Consider the following 18,204-nt stretch of genomic DNA (forward strand, 5'->3'; position numbering starts at 1 on the left):
AGACGCCTGCGGAAAAGCTCCCGGTTTGCCGCACATTACTGTGTTATTTCATTTGTTGAGTTACTTACGAATGCATGGCGTCAAACCTTAGTAGGAGATCTTCAAAGATAGATTTGCCACATGATTTTTCAAAAAAAGTACTCATAACTAGCATTGACCTTGACAAGTAGCCTGGATCGCCTGACCAGCATTTTCATCTGAGTATATCCAGTGCTTGCTGTCAGCCACTTTGTATCCTTCACTCGCTTTGATTTCAGCGCACGATTCAGCAGGAAGCTCTTGAATTGAGCCCAATGGCACTGCAGGCGAAATGTACAAAACTTCTATAACTATCAGCGTAATATGAATGACGAGTGGTAGCAAATGCCATGCGGACCCAATATTGATGATCTTTTGATAATCCTCAGTTTTAACTAAGATTTAGAGGCTTTCGACTCAGCAAAAGTCCACGAAACCACTTTACAATACACTCTCTTTTTTTTTTTTTTATCAGAACCCGTTTATAAGATCGTTCAGGCTGAGGCGATGAGCCAAATTGTTAAGAACTTACTGAGAAAGTAACCAGACGGAGAGAGAGTGAAGAACGTTTGCTTCATTTTGCTTATTTGCTTTGTTTTTCTCTTTGTGGTTAGCATAAATAAAGGTAAAATACATGGAAAACTGTAGTCTAAGAGGACATTTAACTTTTTTTTAACATTAACAATGCATTTTCTTTGATACACAACCCAACTTTAAAGAACATTTAAGAACCTTTTCCTCTTGAGAACCGTTTAGCCTCTGTCCCCAAATTAGACGTTTTTATATATAAAGAAGAGGCTACGGGTAGCCTACACTTTGTTCGAATGAATTTTAACCGATTGCCTTTAAAATTCACAGTATTTGAATAGTGTTTTATGCTACGATATGTTGGTCAATATCCAGTTCAACTCCGTAGTCCGAAGTCCGAAGTCCGAAGTCCAATGTCCGCAATCCGTGACCTAACCATATGGTTAAGTGCGATCGTAGAATAGCTGTTCACCGTTTAAAACTGTTGTTACGGCGTTGGCTCCAATCAAAACCAGGAAACAGATGCCTTACAAGTTTCTATGATGGTATTTAAAAATACTTAATACTTTTTCTGAACAATAACGGCCGAATTATAAAATTATATAATTCGGCGCGGAAAGATATGCCTGGTGATCTGGTGACGTAATTCGGAGGACTGAGGAGAAAAATTTTAACGCCGTATCCCGCAACCGCGGGCGGCCTTATTTTCGAATTTAACATGGCAGAGGCGAGGTTAGATCTTGTCGGGTCTACTTAAAAGTTCGTTCAGTAGCAGGAGATGGGGTAGACACGTAATGATATGTTGAGTTTTGGCGATAGCAATACTGCAGGGAGTTTGGAAACAACACCTAAGGCCGCGCGCGGTTGTGGGATACGGTGTTAAAATTTTTCATCCCAGTCCTCCAAATTATGTCACCAGATCACCTGGTGTTATCGAGTCATACGGCAACGAAAACACAAAAACTCGTTTCCGGTCACGCACACAATTCTTTATGGACCTTTCCCCGTTGCGCTGTCGCGTAGTCGTCCGTGTTTTAGTGGTCATGGCGCTTGCCTTTAAATGAGGAGATACCGAGTTTGAATCCTACTTGTACTGCCTTCTACGAGACCAAACCAAGAGCACAGGAGCAACAGATTCATGAGCTCCTGGCGAGACAAAAGAATTTTACGCATGCGCAGCCAAAGCGCAACCCCCCCCTCCCCCCAGCGTCCAAAAACGGAGTGAATTTATCCGAGTCAAACTCATTCCCAACCACAGATGCCAGACGTCAAACGGAGATAGACCCTTTACCCACTTACTTTCAAACAGAATCGCTTCTTAAAATTCCTTAGATAAATGATTAATGCTCCATACCTCTGTTGAATGCTCGCTTCATGTAGAATCGCGTTGAATCGGGTAAAAAGTCTTTAGGCCTGGCTTCTTTCGTTCTGTTGTTCAGCTCGCAAATGTTGCCGCCAAAGATGAAATTTAAGCTTTGCCATCTGATATCCTGGTCACATATGATGGAACATTCCAATGGACATTTAACCCACAATGTTTTAAAAGTGTGGCCTTTAAGAAACGTGCCAGCAACAGAGTTTTCGTTGTTACAAACTTGGTTAGCTGCACTAATAAGACCAATCCTTGTCATCAGAAAAACAGCTGAGAACCAAAATCGCGGGTTCATCTTGTTGATGTAGACTTTGCGAACTATTGCCCTGCAAGTGAGTAGTGTGAAATTTAGTCTTTACTGAAATTGTTACCGCTTTTTAAGGCTGTGGGCCCAAGTTAAAGCGATGATTTTGTTGTTCAGTACATTAGTTTTAAATGAAGAAAACTGCAATGAACCAACGAAAACCGATCACAGTTCACTGACAGATAACAAAATTTTAATTTTGTGTCACACCAACACGATCTCTTCCTCAAATGAAGGATTATCCTTCATTGTCAGTTTGCCTTAAATTACTCCATTTTGATCACTCTGTCCCAGGACTTGTGGTATGAAAAAGAAAAGAAAAAACTGAAGGCAGCCCCTGGACAGGATTTGAACCCGGAGCACCCACTTTGAAGGAACTGTTTTTATCCACTTAACCACTAAAGATCAACTGACTAGAAAATGTGCCGATTATTTCTCAAAACTAATTAGTATATACAGTATATATATATAATCATTGCTGAATATGTCTTAATAAGTCTGACGCTTGATTTAAAATTTTTTCCCATGATCCCTATCAAGCTTTCAGTGTTCAAAATGAACTTTTTTCACTTGGAAGAAATTGACAATTAAGAATAATCCTTCCATTGAGGGAGAGACTTGGTTGGTCACACTGACTGAATAAGCTTCAAGCCTCGAACTATCGCGCTGGAGCCATGGGTTCGAAGCCCAGGCCGACAATCTCAAAGGGCCGATTATTTAAACGAAGCCTAGGTTAGACCTGGTTTAAGACTGAATCACGGCTTTGACGAGTTTTTTGTAAACCATGTCTAAACTTGGTTTAATTTGCATTATTAAAACGTAGACGAGCCGAGTCGAATTTTTTTTTGTGTTATCATCAGCATGCATTATAAATTGCATGTAAATTAATGAACTTGTGTGGGAAACATGTCCGAAAGTAAAAGCAGGAAAACAAATTTCAGCGAGGAGGAACAATTGCTCCTTGTGGAACTTGGGTAACGTTTCAAGAGATTTAAAACAAGGGATATGATAACGGGAGCTTCAGTAAAGAAAAAAGAAAAGGCAATTGCGATGTGCAGACCGCTCTTACACAGTAAACCTGGGTGGAAATCACATACAAGTGAAGGCACTTCAATGCTGTTGGAAAAAAATAAATTACTGACGAAAAAAAGAGTCTGACAAACGCTCACAGAACTCACTATGCTTTTGTTTCATGCAAATTTGGAGGCCAAAAAATGAATTGTGAATTTCGCTTAGGAATCTCTGTTGAATCTTTGTGAATTACCTGGAAAGGGGCCGTTGTTTAGTGCATGAATGGTTCTTACATTGTTTGGACAATTTCAAATTAAGCCAAAATTGAACAAACATTATCTGGTTTATAGCTGGCTTAAATCATCGATTTCATATGTTGCCTACTATATTCAGCGCTGATATCTAGGGGTATTGATGAGATTACTGACGCCGACGACTTTGAGAAGAGGGAAAATTCGTATATAAAAATAAGTTTCTGTTTTCTCGGACAGTTGTATTGGAATGACTTAACTGACGTATAGCAAAACGATAGTTTTCACAAGTCTTGATCACTCCGACTTTGCTTCACTCACTCTTGGGATCACTCTGACTTGAGTCTCGGAATTGCTGGAGTAAAAACTTTACTCCACTGGATCAGCTGTAATGCCAACTATTACTGATTCTTTGCAAAAATGGGACAGGTGCAATGAGGTATGTGTCGTGTGATTGCGAGCACGCCATTGAAAAACCTTTATCTTAGTAGATCAGAGCACGAGCACTCTTCTTAAAGCTATGTTCGGTGTGGTTACCGTTACATGTTTTACCTTCACTCGATGTATTTCAACTTTTATAAACTAATTTCCTTTTAATTTAGATCGTCTTAAAGCTGCACCCTTGCCACATAAAAATTCCCAAAAACTCTTGCTCGCGGAGGGTATCTGTTGATGTGCGTGTTGTTTTTAAATATAACTTGTTCTGAGTAGAGAGCTCGCAGGAAATGTAGGTATCCATATCTTGACAATTGGTGGCCTCGTTAAAACAAAGAAATGTACTCACTGAAATTTTAAATTATTTTGAAGCAAGCCTAGAAGAGGAATATACCTGTTGAAAGCGTATTCCAGAAACAGAAACTTTATATGAGTTGAACCCAGTGCTTCAATTCTGGGTCAATTCTAATTCGCACTCATTTCTTAGAAGCCGCAAAAGTTAAAGTGTTGTATTAAAAACAACTGGCTTGTACTTATTTTTTCCTTCTCGTAAATAGTTGGAGTACGTTAAGTAAATAAATGCATGAACCAATGTCATCAAAACGTCCTCTTCTAATAAATATGTAATGAGTACATGAACCAGTGTCAACAAATTTACCAAACTTGAAACGCTGAAAAGCGATTCGCCACAAGAAAGCGTAAACTGTCGAAGTGTCGTATTACCTAGTACTCTTATGCAACAGCTGCATGAAGGATTTGGCTACTATCTGGAGATATTGAAGTAAACCTGTGTGGAAATCACATACAAGTGAAGGCACTTCAATGGTGTTGGAAAAAAATAAATTACTGACGAAAAATAGAGTCTGACAAACGCTCACAGAGCTCACTTTGCTTTTGTTTCATGCAAATTTGGAGGCCAAAAAATGAATTGCGAATTTCGCTTAGGAATCTCTGTTGAATCTTTGTGAATTACCTTGAAAGGGGGCCGTGGCTTAGTTCATGAATGGCCCCTACATTGTTTAAACAATTTCAAATTCTGAATCCAAAATTGAACAAACATTATCTGGTTTATAGCTGGCTTAAATCATCGATTTCATATGTTGCTTACTATGCAATGGTCCTTCAATATTCAGCGCTGTTATCTAGGAGGATTGATGAGATTACGCCGATGACTTTGAGAAGAGGGAAAATTCGTATATAAAAATAAGTTTCTGTTTTCTCGGACAGTTGTATAGAAATGACTTAACTGACGTATAGCAAAACGATAGTTTTCACAAGTCTTGATCATTCCGACTTGGCTTGACTCACTCTTGGGTCACTGTGACTTGAGTCTCGGAATTGCTGGAGTAAAAACCTTACTCTACTGGATAAGCTGTAATGCCAACTATTACTGATTCTTTACAAAAATGGAACAGGTGCAGTGAGGTATGTGTCCTGTGATTGCGAGCACGCCATTGAAAAACCCTTGTCTAAGTAGATCAGAGCACGAGCACTCTTCTTAAAGTGCACCTAACCCCTAAATTTTTTTTCGCTTAAAAAAAACTTCATGCTTTGGTGAGTATTTCTTTGACAAAATTGTTTGATTCGGTCAAATCCTTGAATTTTTATGTCCCGTTGAAGTAAGGAAAATCGCGCTAAAATCGCCGCCATTTTGGCTCGCGACCGCGTCTCAAGGATCAAGGGTCTGGCGACTACTGTGACGTCACTTCGAGAACCCAACAATCTGTATTTCGCACAGTTCACTTGTTGTATTTGTAAGGTTAGATCGATATTGGTCGCAAATATGCCGCACAGATGTGTTGTTGGAGGTTGTAGTAACGTCAGAAGCTTAGAGAATGAAATAGGGCTCCATACGATACCGTTTTACGGCGATGAGCGTCCAGAGGCGAAGAAACGAAGGAAGAGATGGATAGATTTTGTGAGACTGAAACGTGCTCAATGGGAGCCATCGAAGAGTTCAGTGATATGCTCGAAGCATTTCAAGCCAGATGATTTTGTTCGAAACTACACATTGTTGAAGGGCCAAAAAGCTCTATCAATTCCGTATTTAGAGCGAGACAGCTTCCGAATTACCGCTTTCCCGACAGTTCATACTGAGGTACATGCAGCAGAGGACGAACAACCCCTGAGTAATCGAGGCAAAAGAATGGTGAGATATTTCACAAGTACTAAGTCTCTGTCCTATCGTTTTAGGAATGATATGTTTCTAATACCTTGTCTAGTCAAGCCTTAGAAATTATGTACATATCTTGGTTTCTAGGCTATTAAGGCAGCGATGGCAAGTTTCAAGGAATCTTCTCAGCCTTCGACAGAGGAGACAGACGAACCAGATCCCAAAGTTCCAAAGCTGACTGCTAGTACGAGTAGTGCAGACGAACCGGCCGGCGTTGAGCTAGAAGACAACAGCACTGAAGATTTACATATACCACAAGCTGACATCTCGAACGCAGAAGAAGAGTGCTTCACCGAATGCTCCAGTTGCTCAGTGTTCAAGTAAGAAAATTGGCAGTTGAAGAATAGCTTGAGTACTTTAAAGGAAGAAATCAGGCAGCTGAATAATAAATTGAAAACAACGAAGGATAATTTGAAGAGTCGGAGGAAGGAACAGAAGAAGTGGCAAAGACAAGGTATAGTTCAGGCAAACGATTACATACAGTCAGGTTACAAGGCTTAGGATTTTTTTTTGCTTTGTGTGTGATGGATATTTTTTTTAAAAGGCTATGCAAAGAATATATTTGCATTGTGATCCAGGGTTTATTTCTGGTCATTTTTAAAAATTCCGTTTGAAAAAATTATCATTATTATTATTATTATTAGACTTCTTTTGTAAAATAATAGTGGAGAATCAGACGATTACCCTCGACATGATTTCAACTATGCAGCCAAAATAGATTGCAGTATACACTATAAAGTTGTAACGATATGTATCGTAGTTTATTTCATGTCCGGTTTTGATAGTACCTTGCATATTTTCAGTATATCCTGCCCATTACTTTGTGACTACCACTTTTCATAGTGTGAAAAAATCTGAAATGTCTTGCTTTTTAGTGAAAAAGCTACAATTGGAAGCCCAAACCCTGCACATCACAGATTCTGCTGAAGGTGTGGAAGCTGAGAAGCCAGATATTGAAGTTGACGAAGGGGAAGAAGATCTGGATGGGTTAGATGAATTAGAAGTGGAGGACCAGGCTGAATCAGGCTCATTGTACGAGAGTCAGACGGAACCTGAGACAGAAACAGAGACGGAAGATGAAAACACAGAGAAACGCAAAGGGTAAGAGCATAGTTTCCTTACGTGAAGCTTATTGTGGTTATTACTATTATTAGTGTTATAAAACCTTATTATATCATTGGCTTGTGTTTGTAGCCGATATAACGCGCGCTCTGATTGGCTAATTGTGACTGAATTGTTGGGCATTATTCTCCCGTAATGCCCACGGGCCGATTACGGGCTTGCAAAAACAAGGCAAAAGGTAATTAAAAAGCCATATAATAAAATACTCACTAACCGAGCTAGCTCGAGCCGTACTGGGGAATATTGGCCCTTGGACGTTTTTGCACAGACCTCGCTGCATTCGGTCCGTACTGCCACGACCTCGGGCCAATATTCACCAGTACGGCCCTCGCGCTCCGTTAGTAAGAAGTTAGTATTACTATGGTATTATTTCTATTCAACTACAATAATATTTGTCACCACTATAAATATTGCAGTCACATGTACATGTTCGAAATTTCAAAATTCACAAAAAATCGATTAACCTGTTTGATGGTATTAGGAAAAATTCCATAGCTGACAGTGATTGCACATTACTGTTATGGGCTAAATTTCATGATATCCTTCACTTTTGTTTTTTTTTTATTATAATTTATCTTCTGTTACAGGTTGTCAGTACAGGACAAAAATCTTCGCTCAGAGCCCAAGCACGAGCGCTCTTCTTAAAGCTATGTTTGGGTTGGTTACCGATGCATGCTTTACCTTCACTCGATGTATTTCAAGTTTTATAAACTTCTTTCCTTTTAATTTAGATCGTCTTACAGCTGCACCCTTGTCACATAAAAATTCCCAAAAACGTTTCCTCTCGAAGGGTATCTGATGATGTGCGTGTTGTTTTTAAATATAACTTGTTCTAAGTAGAAAGCTCGTAGGAAATGTAGGTATCCATATCGTGACAATTGGTGGCCTCGTTAAAACAAAAAATATACTCACTGAAATTTTAAATTATTTTGAAATAAGCCTAGAAGAGAAATATACCTGTTGAAATCGTATTCCAGAACCAGAAACTTCTTATGAGTTGAACCCAGTGCTTCAATTCTGGGTCAATTCTAATTCGCACTCATTTCTTAGAAGCCGCAAAAGTTAAAGTGTTGTATTAAAAACAACTGGCTTGTACATGTTTTTTCCTTCCTTCCTTTAATTTAGATCGTCTTACAGCTGCACCCTTGTCACATAAAAATTCCCAAAAACGTTTGCTCTCGGAGGGTATCTGTTGATGTGCGTGTTGTTTTAAATATAACTTGTTCTAAGCAGAAAGCTCGTAGGAAATGTAGGTATCCATATCTTGACAATTGGTGGCCTCGTTAAAACGAAAAATATACTCACTGAAATTTTAAATTATTTTGAAATAAGCCTAGAAGAGAAATATACCTGTTGAAATCGTATTCCAGAACCAGAAACTTATGAGTTGAACCCAGTGCTTCAATTCTGGGTCAATTCTAATTCGCACTCATTTCTTAGAAGCCGCAAAAGTTAAAGTTTTGTATAAAAGCAACTGGCTTGTACATGTTTTTTCCTTCCTTCCTTTAATTTAGATCGTTTTACAGCTGCACCCTTGTCACATAAAAATTCCAAAAACGTTTGCTTTCGGAGGGTATCTGTTGATGTGCGTGTTGTTTTTAAATATAACTTGTTCCGAGTAGAGAGCTCGTAGGAAATGTATATAGGTATCCATATCTTGACAATTGGTGGCCTCGTTAAAACAAAAAATATACTCACTGAAATTTTAAATTATTTTGAAACAAGCCTAGCAGAGAAATATACCTGTTGAAAGCGTATTCCAGAACCAGAAACTTATGAGTTGAACCCAGTGCTTCAATTGTGGGTCAATTCTTATTCGCACTCATTTTTTAGAAGCCGCAAAAGTTATAGTGTTGTATTAAAGCAACTGGCTTGTACATGTTTTTCCCTTCTCGTAAATAGTTGGAGTTCATTAAATAAATAAATGCATGAACCAATGTCATCAAAACGTCCTCTTGTAATAAATATGTAATAATGAGTACTTGAAGCAATGTCAACGCTGAAAAGCGATTCGTCACAAGAAAGAGTAAACTGTCGAAGTGTCGTATTGTCTATTACTCTTATTCAACAGCTGCACGAAGGATTTTGTTATTATCTGGAGATATTGAAGTGAATCCCTGCTTGGAAAATGGATCTACAATATTTGATTCTACACAAATATCCAACAGTCAACGAGCGACAAGTTCCACACCACCCGTTAACTCATGTAATATTCCTGTGCGTAATTTGGCATTGGCACCATCACCTAACACACAATGTAATCAACAGTATTCATATTAACAAAACTGTTTATCGCGCAGGTCTGTCTGCTATGAGGACCTTTTCTCAATGGGACGCGCAAAGTGCAAACACGCCTGGCACAATCCCTGTGAGAATTACACCTCGAGCTCCGCACCACGAGGACATGTTTTGAGAAACAAGGCTACAAGAAACAATCAAAATCATAACCTTCTTGTCATTCACGCGCGCGCTCCTCCAGTCTCAAAGTTTAAACCATGCAAGGCCATTGAATTTTGTTTGCTAAACACGAAATCTATTAAAAACAAGGCTACCATCCTGAACGACTTTGTGATCGAGGAAAAACATCGATATCATGGATGTCAAGGAAAAAATGTGGTTTCGGCGTTGCAGTGCTGTGTAAGAAGTCTCTTCTTACAAAGGTCAATCCTTCAAAGCGTTTCAGAAGTTTTGAATACAATGATACTGTGATTAAGTCCAGCTTTAAAACCTTCATACTTGTAGTAGTCTATCGACCACTGCCTTTAAAGAAAAACGGCTCTACCAGCGAACTGTTTTTTGAAAAGTTTGGATCAATCCTTGAGCATTTGGCTACTGAAAAGGGACAAATTATGGTAGTTTGTAATTGCAAGTTTCACATAGATGATCATAAAAACTCATGTGCTGGCAAATTCATGGAATGGCCACAAACCTTTGACTCTGCTCAGCACGTAGAGAAACCGACACACAAAGGAAACCACATTCTAGATTTGATCATCACCAGATCAGAAGATAACATTTCGGTAATGGATCCCGCTCTATCTGATCATTATGCAATACGTTGGAAAGTATTCTTACCCAATCCTCTTCTCGAGAAGAAAGACATAATCTACAGGAGCCTTAACCACATTGACTTCTCTAGTTTTCGCAAGGACATGAAGAACTTGGTTCATGGTTCATTTATTTCACACTATTTAGATAAAATTAACATAGAAAGAAAAGTATAGTCACAACACATGGTTACAAGATGAAATCATTACAGTACAGGTTATAAAATGTGTCTGGTGGTCAAAGTAGCGAAGGCTTTCTAGTTGAATTTAATCGCATTTGAATTTAATAATGACATCGCATCGCAAAACGACTTAGTCGAAGGATACAACATGAAGTTAGGTTCGCTACTTGATGACCACGCTCCTGCCAAAAGTATGAGATTGTAACCCTGTGTCCGACGTGACGCTGGTTTAGCCTCGAGATCCAAGAAGAGAAAGTAAAACGGAGAAGAATGGAACGTCGTTTGCGAAAAACAAGACCAACAAGAGACCATATTCGGCCCATACTCTAGCCGATTCCTATGTTCTATTTAAGAAATGCTTGGATGAAGTTGAATCAGCTTGCAGGTTTTTTTTTTTTTTTTTGTAAAAGGCTTGCTTTAAGTAAATAAGAAAGAACTTCAAGTCGACGAAGCCCAGATGAAACAAGCTCATACATGTAAATATTATAGAAATTAAAGGAAAAATAAATGATGTATTCAAATTTTATTTTGTCAGCCTCACAAATGTTTGTAAACATGGGAATACTGACTCTACAGAAGAAACAGGAAGTGATTTTCGTGAGCAAATGTATATTATAGGTCGAGAATTTACTAAGATATTTGCTCGAGTGAGCGCAGGGAGCGAGAGCGACAGCTGCAACACTAATCTTGCAATGCATCTTGAGGCTATCGCGCAATGAATCTCGAGATTGCATGCCTGAGTTCGCCCGATTATAAATGCTATGCCTTGCGGATTGAGTTCTGAGGTACACTCGGCATTTCTTCGGACCGTCGGACACCGAGAGCCAGCGAACGAATGCTCGGCTAATCACATGGCAGAAAAAACCATAATATTCGTTTCTTTGAGTTGTGGCGGATTTGTGTAGTGACGGAATTTCCTCTGGATTTTCCTGTTGTTTTCACGGTAAGTATCATTATGAATCGACTTAGATACATTATTGAAAGTTGTCAAAGCTTTCAAGCTGTGTTGTTCTCTGGTTTGAGAAACATTTCACTTCAGATTCTTCGCATTGTCGGTCGCGTTTGGAACAAAGGCAGTCCCATGTTATGTCCATGGCTACCATCACCATCGACTACTACAAGGCGTTTGGTCTTACAAAATCTCTCCTCTTTGGGGCTGCCTGCATTGATCAGGTCTCCTCCTACTCGAGCATTTCCCTTCTCATTGAGAACGACTAGTTTATACATTTATCCTGGAAATGCATATGGGGCGAAGGCTGAATCACGTATCATCACCCCTGTACTTTTGGCATGAAGATTGACTTTCACCTATACTCCACAAATGGTGACAAATTTAGGTAAATCATTGATTGTAAGATGCCTGTTTCCACACGTCTTGTTAGACTTTAGTCCCAATGTTCACAATAGCAGCTTATGTATTACAATCCCAGTAACTACAGGGCTTGATGAGAGAGTAACACATTGAATATAGTGCCGTGGGAAGTTGTGAGAATATAGTGAATATAGTGCTCGGGGAAGTTGGGAGAATTCTCGACAGTTATGCAAACCCTCGACTACGTCTGGGGTTTGGATGACTCTCTCGAATTCTCCCAACTTCCCCTCGCGTTTAGATGAGGCTATGGAAACACGGAAAACGTCCTCTATTGCTTAAGTAGAAGGCAAAGCATCGGTTTGTGACTTAAAACTGTTCAGCACATGAATAGTTTTACTGGGATCCACAATGGGACCAGGGTTCTTCTCTATCTTGAAACTTAGTTTAAACTTGTAATAATTAACTCTATGGTTATCACTCCTGAAAAGTGACGAAGGCAAACACATATAAACAAAGAATAATATTTTTTAACTTTCTGCATCTCTTTAAATCTTCTTTGATGCCGCTTCGATTTAAATTTAACACAGCGTTGAAGTTTAGATGATACTGGTGTATTTTTCCGATTTTTATAAAAGACAAAGGCTTTCAGCTTTCGTTTCTTCTTCGACAGTCGTTTAATTCACGACCCCCTCTGGACACGGCGTTCGCATAAATCCTTATCGTACCCATTTAAGACAACCCCTACCATAACGAGACGCTTTCACATGCACCTCATCCCAAACCATAACATGACTTAACCGCATTTTCCTGTGCTTTCAAAAACTGCTCGTTTCCTTCACCTGTAACTACAGATGCACATCGGCTCACAACATCCTTATCAAGGGTCCCTTTATACTTCTATGGGACAACAATTAAATGAAAGGACACTGAACAGCCCATTTTTCGGAATTTTACTCCATAATTTCAACATTACAAAAAATTTTAAAAATGCCCCTCGTCTTTCTCTTTTTTTCCTCTATTCCGCATGCCATCCACTAAAGATAAATTTTAAAAACATGTAAAATAATAAACGCGAAAATGAGTTAATAAACCATAAATATTAAAAAAAAAGAAACAACAACAACTGAATAACATTTCAAATCCTTCTATCTTCACTGGCTGTTTCTCTCGTCTATTACATTTTGATATTCTTTTCAGATGATCTCTATCCCAACCACAGTCATTTAATAACATTCCGTTCCTGGCCAATTCTTTTGAACCACTAATAACAATACTTGAATCCGTATTCGAAACTGAACTCTTTAAAAATACACTTTTTTTTATAGCTATATTATCATATTTTACAGCTTCCAAGAAAAGTTGCAACAAAACAAGACGTTTCAGTTAAAGATCTCCAAGCGTATGTCGTTAACAACTTTTACCTTCTTTTAAAGTACTCGCATAATTCCATAATAGTTCTTTATCATGTTTTTTGATGTAAGCCTTGTCTATTTTCATCTTTTTAGCCGCATTCACTCCAAAACCAATCTACGTATCAAACGTAAGTAATTGCCATAAAAACCGTAAGTACATTTTTCGCTTTCACTAGCCTTAACCCTTTAAGCCCCGAGGGGTTCCTCATGGACGAGTAAAATCGTCTGGCGTTAGACAGAGTAAAATCTATAAGTGCCATTTGGCACTCTCGGGGCTGAAAGGGTTAAACGGGGACATAGTTTTTTGACGCTGTTAGCTTAACCCTTTAAGCCCCGAGGGGTTCCCCATTGACGAGTAAAATCTATAAGTGCCATTTGGCACTCTCGGGGCTGAAAGGGTTAATTAATCTATATAATTTTCACACTGAGGCTTTTGGGATGTGGGCGTATAGAAAAATGATAAAAGTAATCATGGACGGAAAATAAAACCAATGAAGAAGTTCTAGATAGCAAATACAACAAGTTCATTGTTATCAACGATAAAGAATAAAAAATCCCAGTATTTTGGACAAGTAATTAGAGCGAAGTCGATCCAAAAATTGTTACTGGAAGGCAAAATTGAAGGCAAGAGAGAACAGGGGAGACCAAGAATTACCTGGATGAAAAACATCATAGAATGTTTAGGACACACCTATAATGGATGTCTAAGGAAAGAGCGGAAAATCGGAACAGCTGGAGATGGCACTTGATGATGAGTTTTCACACTAAACTTCCTTTTCTTATCAGTAGTTTTAGCAGTAAATTCTTAACACCATCATTGGGAACTACCACCATTGAACTGTAAGTACTTTCGTGACACCCTTCAACCGCAGATGCGTTGTGTCCGTAGGAGACAATGATTGCACTTCTTCACTTGTCCCACCCACTAGTAAAACAAAGGCGTCCACACAGTGAGTACCTCTTTTTTAATAACCTTCTCTTATAGACATTTTAAATTTCGGCCACGACTCTAATATTATTACAATTCTTGCTATTAAACAATCTATCAAATCTCGCGCTACTTTAAAGGAACACTAGTCGTCTTCAGGTAAAGCACTGCAACACCCATCTGCTGAGAACACCTTCATCACATATCCCCTCAACACTGCTAAGGGAACTTAAAAACAACGAAAGAGATCAACGGTAAAACTACCACAAATTGATATTCGTTGCTACCCAACAGCACAACAATTCATCGATTTTTAAAATTTCAAACGCTTATAACTGTACTTTCCCAAAAATTTGCAAGATCTTTCTCTCTTCCACACGTCATCCATTCATGAGAATATTTAAAAAGTAATAATATTTTAAATACTATAAAGAAATAAACTATTTAAACTGATTAATGCGACATTGTTACATCCTCTCATCTACACCGCATATTTTCAGTCTTCAGTGCTACATTTTGACAATCTCTCTTCCCCCCCCCCCCCCCCCCCCCCCCACCTTTTGATTTTACCTTAGTTTCAGATCATGATATCGAGTATTAGACAAAACAATATCAAAATTGAGCTAGTTTTAAAAATTTTAACTCTAGACAAGAAACTTCAACCAACATTTACATTAGTAAAGAACACATAGAATACAGAGGAACAGAAACTGCAAATTTTCTGTGGCAAGAACCTGTTCCTGTTTATTTTTATCATCTCTTTCTGTCTGAGGATGGTTATCAAAATGGCTTTCATGATGAGCTGCGCATCTTATTTTCACTGATGCTGGGCACCAAACTGAGGAAATATGTGGATCCCACAAAGGTTGTGCAGCTTTGTTTTTAATACCATTGAAGGAATACAGACCAGTCAAAGGATGTCACTTCTTTGAAGCGTCTGTTGTATATGTTTTCTGCATCGATCCAGAGCAGTTGATGGGAATATGTATCTTTCGAAAGGTGAGCACAGTTAGCTTCCAGCGAATTTTATTTTAACAAAAACCTAAAGTCTCTCCTTACAGGAGATTCAAATCCTATGCCGTTATTGAAAAACTGCTAACATCAAACTGTAAGTACTAGTTATGAGACTTTGCATCCTCACTGACGTTAAATGTGTCCGATTATTCCATCCATTTTCCAGGTGGGTCTGGTTGCACATCCTCCAGCATCGTCCACACAGTGAGTACTTCAACCCTAACCCTTTTACAACAATTAATAAATATAAAATAAACGATAAACTATTAAACCGATTTAAGAGTTAAAGACGACTCTTATCACATTATTTCATCTTCCTCACCGATTTCAGTCGTTACGCCATTGTAGTTTTAATAAATTATCTTTGACAATATATCTCTCCCAACCTTAGTCAATGAATTCATTCTATTCTTGGCTAATTTAACCACTGACACCAACAGTAAAATCCGGAATGGCAACTAATATCTGTGGGTACGAAAGGATAGACAATCACCTCAAACAACCCATTTCTAGCTATTATTACACCCTGTAGCTAATTAGAAATACTGAGAAATTACTTTATTTAGGCCCAAAATAATTGATGGACCTTTCTGCAAAAACGTATCACATCATTACAGTTTACAACCTTCCCAAGAAACTTGCAGCAACTGACAAACTCCAAACTGTAAGTATACTATTCAATAACCTTCGCTTAACGAATCCGTCTCGCCAAATCACCGATATACATTTTTGTTTTTTGTTATTATCTTAATATACAGCTGCTAAGAAATTTGCAACTATAAGAGATTGCAGTTACTTATTTCAAGGGTAAGTATATCATTAACAGCCTTTTACAAACTTAAATTACGCGTAAGAATTGGATAATCGCACTTGATCATGTTTCGTAATATCACCCCATCGTTTACCCAATTCGATATTCCCTCGCAAAAAATACCATCATTGGGGACTGCCAGCATCGAACTGTAAGTACTTCTTTCACAATTTTCATCCGGAGGAGATCTTAAATGTGTCCATTATTCGTTCTATTTTCAGATACGTCCACAGCAGACGATGATTGTGGTTCTTCGCTTGTCACACCCACTAGTAACGTCCCCCCGTGAGTACTTCTTTTAATAGCCTTCTCGTAATCCATTTGCCAATTTCGGCCAACACTCTCATATTATTATAATTTTTGCAGTTAAACAATCCCTCAAATCTCGGGCTACAATGTTCCTACGCTTTGAAAAAAAACACTCATCTTCTTCAGCTGAACAACTGAATCACAATTCCACTGAATACTGCTGAGAAAACTTTGAATACAGCAATAGACATCGCCAGGAAAACTAGAGCAAATTGGTATTTCTTTCTACCCAACAGCACAACAATCCACGATATTTTTCAAACGCCGATAACTATACCCCATTTTCCAAAAATGGACAAGGTTTTTATTTCACCTCACACAATCTACTTATAATGATATTCAAAAAGAAAATAATAATTGAAAGATATAAATTAAAAAGATGTAAACTATTAAACTGATTAAAAACGACTGTTACATCATATCATCTACAATGCATATTATAGTCGTCAGTGCTATTACATTTCAATATATTTTGACAATATGGGGGGGGCCCCCCCCCCCCCCAACCCTAATCAATTCCTTTTTAAACCCCAAATACCAATAATTTAACCCGTCCTCACCCGACGAGAGTGAGACTCACAGATTGTACTCTGGCTAACACCCAATGATTTTAGATTTTGGAAAACGCTTTAGGTATAAATGGGCTAATCCCGGCCAATTCGAACGCAAACTCCCAAGTACGTATCACCTCAACCAACCCGTTTCTAGCAAGGGTTACATTCCAGCCTCGTTTCCCGGACCTTTCCCTTCGCGTTGAGGAAGAGAAAGCACACAAACCCTTCATAATATTTTCCTCACTACCCATCCCAACCCCTCGTTTTAGCTTGAATTATAAACACCCATAATGTGAGAAACAATACATTTCGGTCTTACTACCTCTACCTACCTATGTCTTCCCCACCCGACCCTACCCTCTACCCTCTACCCTGTATATAAGGGGTTTGTGACTATGTGACGTTACAATTTAGTGACGATGACTCATGGGATGTAAATAAAACCATGGTCAACTTAAAAATAGGCTTCAGGCTATTTGGCTCTTGGTCGTTCAGTTGGCGGGCATAATGAAAAAGAGGTTATATAAGTTGTGGGAAACTAAGTTAAACGTTTTACAGCGATATTTCGGTTATTGATAGGTTAAAGAGGTGTTAAATGCGACTCGTGACATCTTTTGGAGACTCGTTATCCTTAAAGTACATGATCTAGATTTTTTAAAGGCAAGCGCCATAATTTTCAAACAAATAGTTTCCGAGAGGATAACATACCTCGATAAATAAGAAACAGTTGTGAAATATGTTCCATTTCACACTGAGATACCAAACAGTTAGCGGCCAGTTGTCATAGACCCCAGTTTTCTTGCATGGCGAATTTGGCTCATACGGTAGGTTAGGTATCCGAAACTAGTAATCGGAAGTCGAACTCCTGTTACATAGCACTCGGGTTTTCCGAGTCTCCATAGAAGGCTCTACTACTGCAACAGAGCACTCAGATTTTTTCCGAGTATTCCGAGTCTGTTCGTTTAACATTACTCTTCTTCTTCTTTGATATCCACCTCTAGTACTCAAACTAACAGTTGTGATATCTCTTTAGCCTACGGCAATTGTAAGAATACCCTCGATAGAGATTTTCTTGAAATTCACATCAATACATCGAAATTCCCCGGCAAACTATTGTTTTCACTTCTGTTAAAATGGTTTCAGATTTAATTGTACCTTTTTGTGGTTAATCAACTCATTTTCTTGGGAGTGTGCTTGCGAATACGTTCAGTTATAAAAACGAAAGGAGCTCGATTAAGTATCTAAGTCGTACTAGCGCTAATTGGGGGACACTGTATAAAAAGTAACAAATAAACGCAAATCAAGTCAAATGTTGGTTTTTGAGGTCTTTGGAAACCGGAATATCGGGGGAAGGGAAAAAAAAATCTCTCGAAGTATAGTAGAGAAACCAATCAAATAAACCAATTAAAAGCAACCTCTCT

The 18,204-nt window shown here is 38.5% G+C and overlaps 1 protein-coding gene across 3 annotated transcripts in view; it reads right to left on the bottom strand.

The window, feature by feature from the left end:
• LOC137982318 (uncharacterized) overlaps positions 1–10,193 on the bottom strand; it is a 12,037-nt gene extending 1,844 nt beyond the window's left edge. Inside the window, exons 1-3 of one of the 3 annotated variants that reach the window (XM_068829397.1) lie at positions 10,144–10,193; positions 1,901–2,244; positions 159–299 (exon numbers count right to left, since the gene is read on the bottom strand). In XM_068829397.1, coding sequence (XP_068685498.1) covers positions 159–299; positions 1,901–2,213 — 454 coding nt within the window. In that variant the 5' untranslated portion in view covers positions 2,214–2,244; positions 10,144–10,193. Of the gene's footprint in view, positions 1–158; positions 300–1,900; positions 2,245–4,313; positions 4,470–8,957; positions 9,095–10,143 lie in introns of those variants that run through there. The other 2 variants (XM_068829395.1, XM_068829396.1) reach the window with 2 other exon arrangements.
• Between the last annotated feature and the right edge of the window lie 8,011 nt (positions 10,194–18,204).

This window comes from Montipora foliosa, chromosome 13 (genome assembly GCF_036669935.1).
Source record: "Montipora foliosa isolate CH-2021 chromosome 13, ASM3666993v2, whole genome shotgun sequence".
NCBI classification, from domain to species: Eukaryota; Metazoa; Cnidaria; class Anthozoa; order Scleractinia; family Acroporidae; genus Montipora; species Montipora foliosa.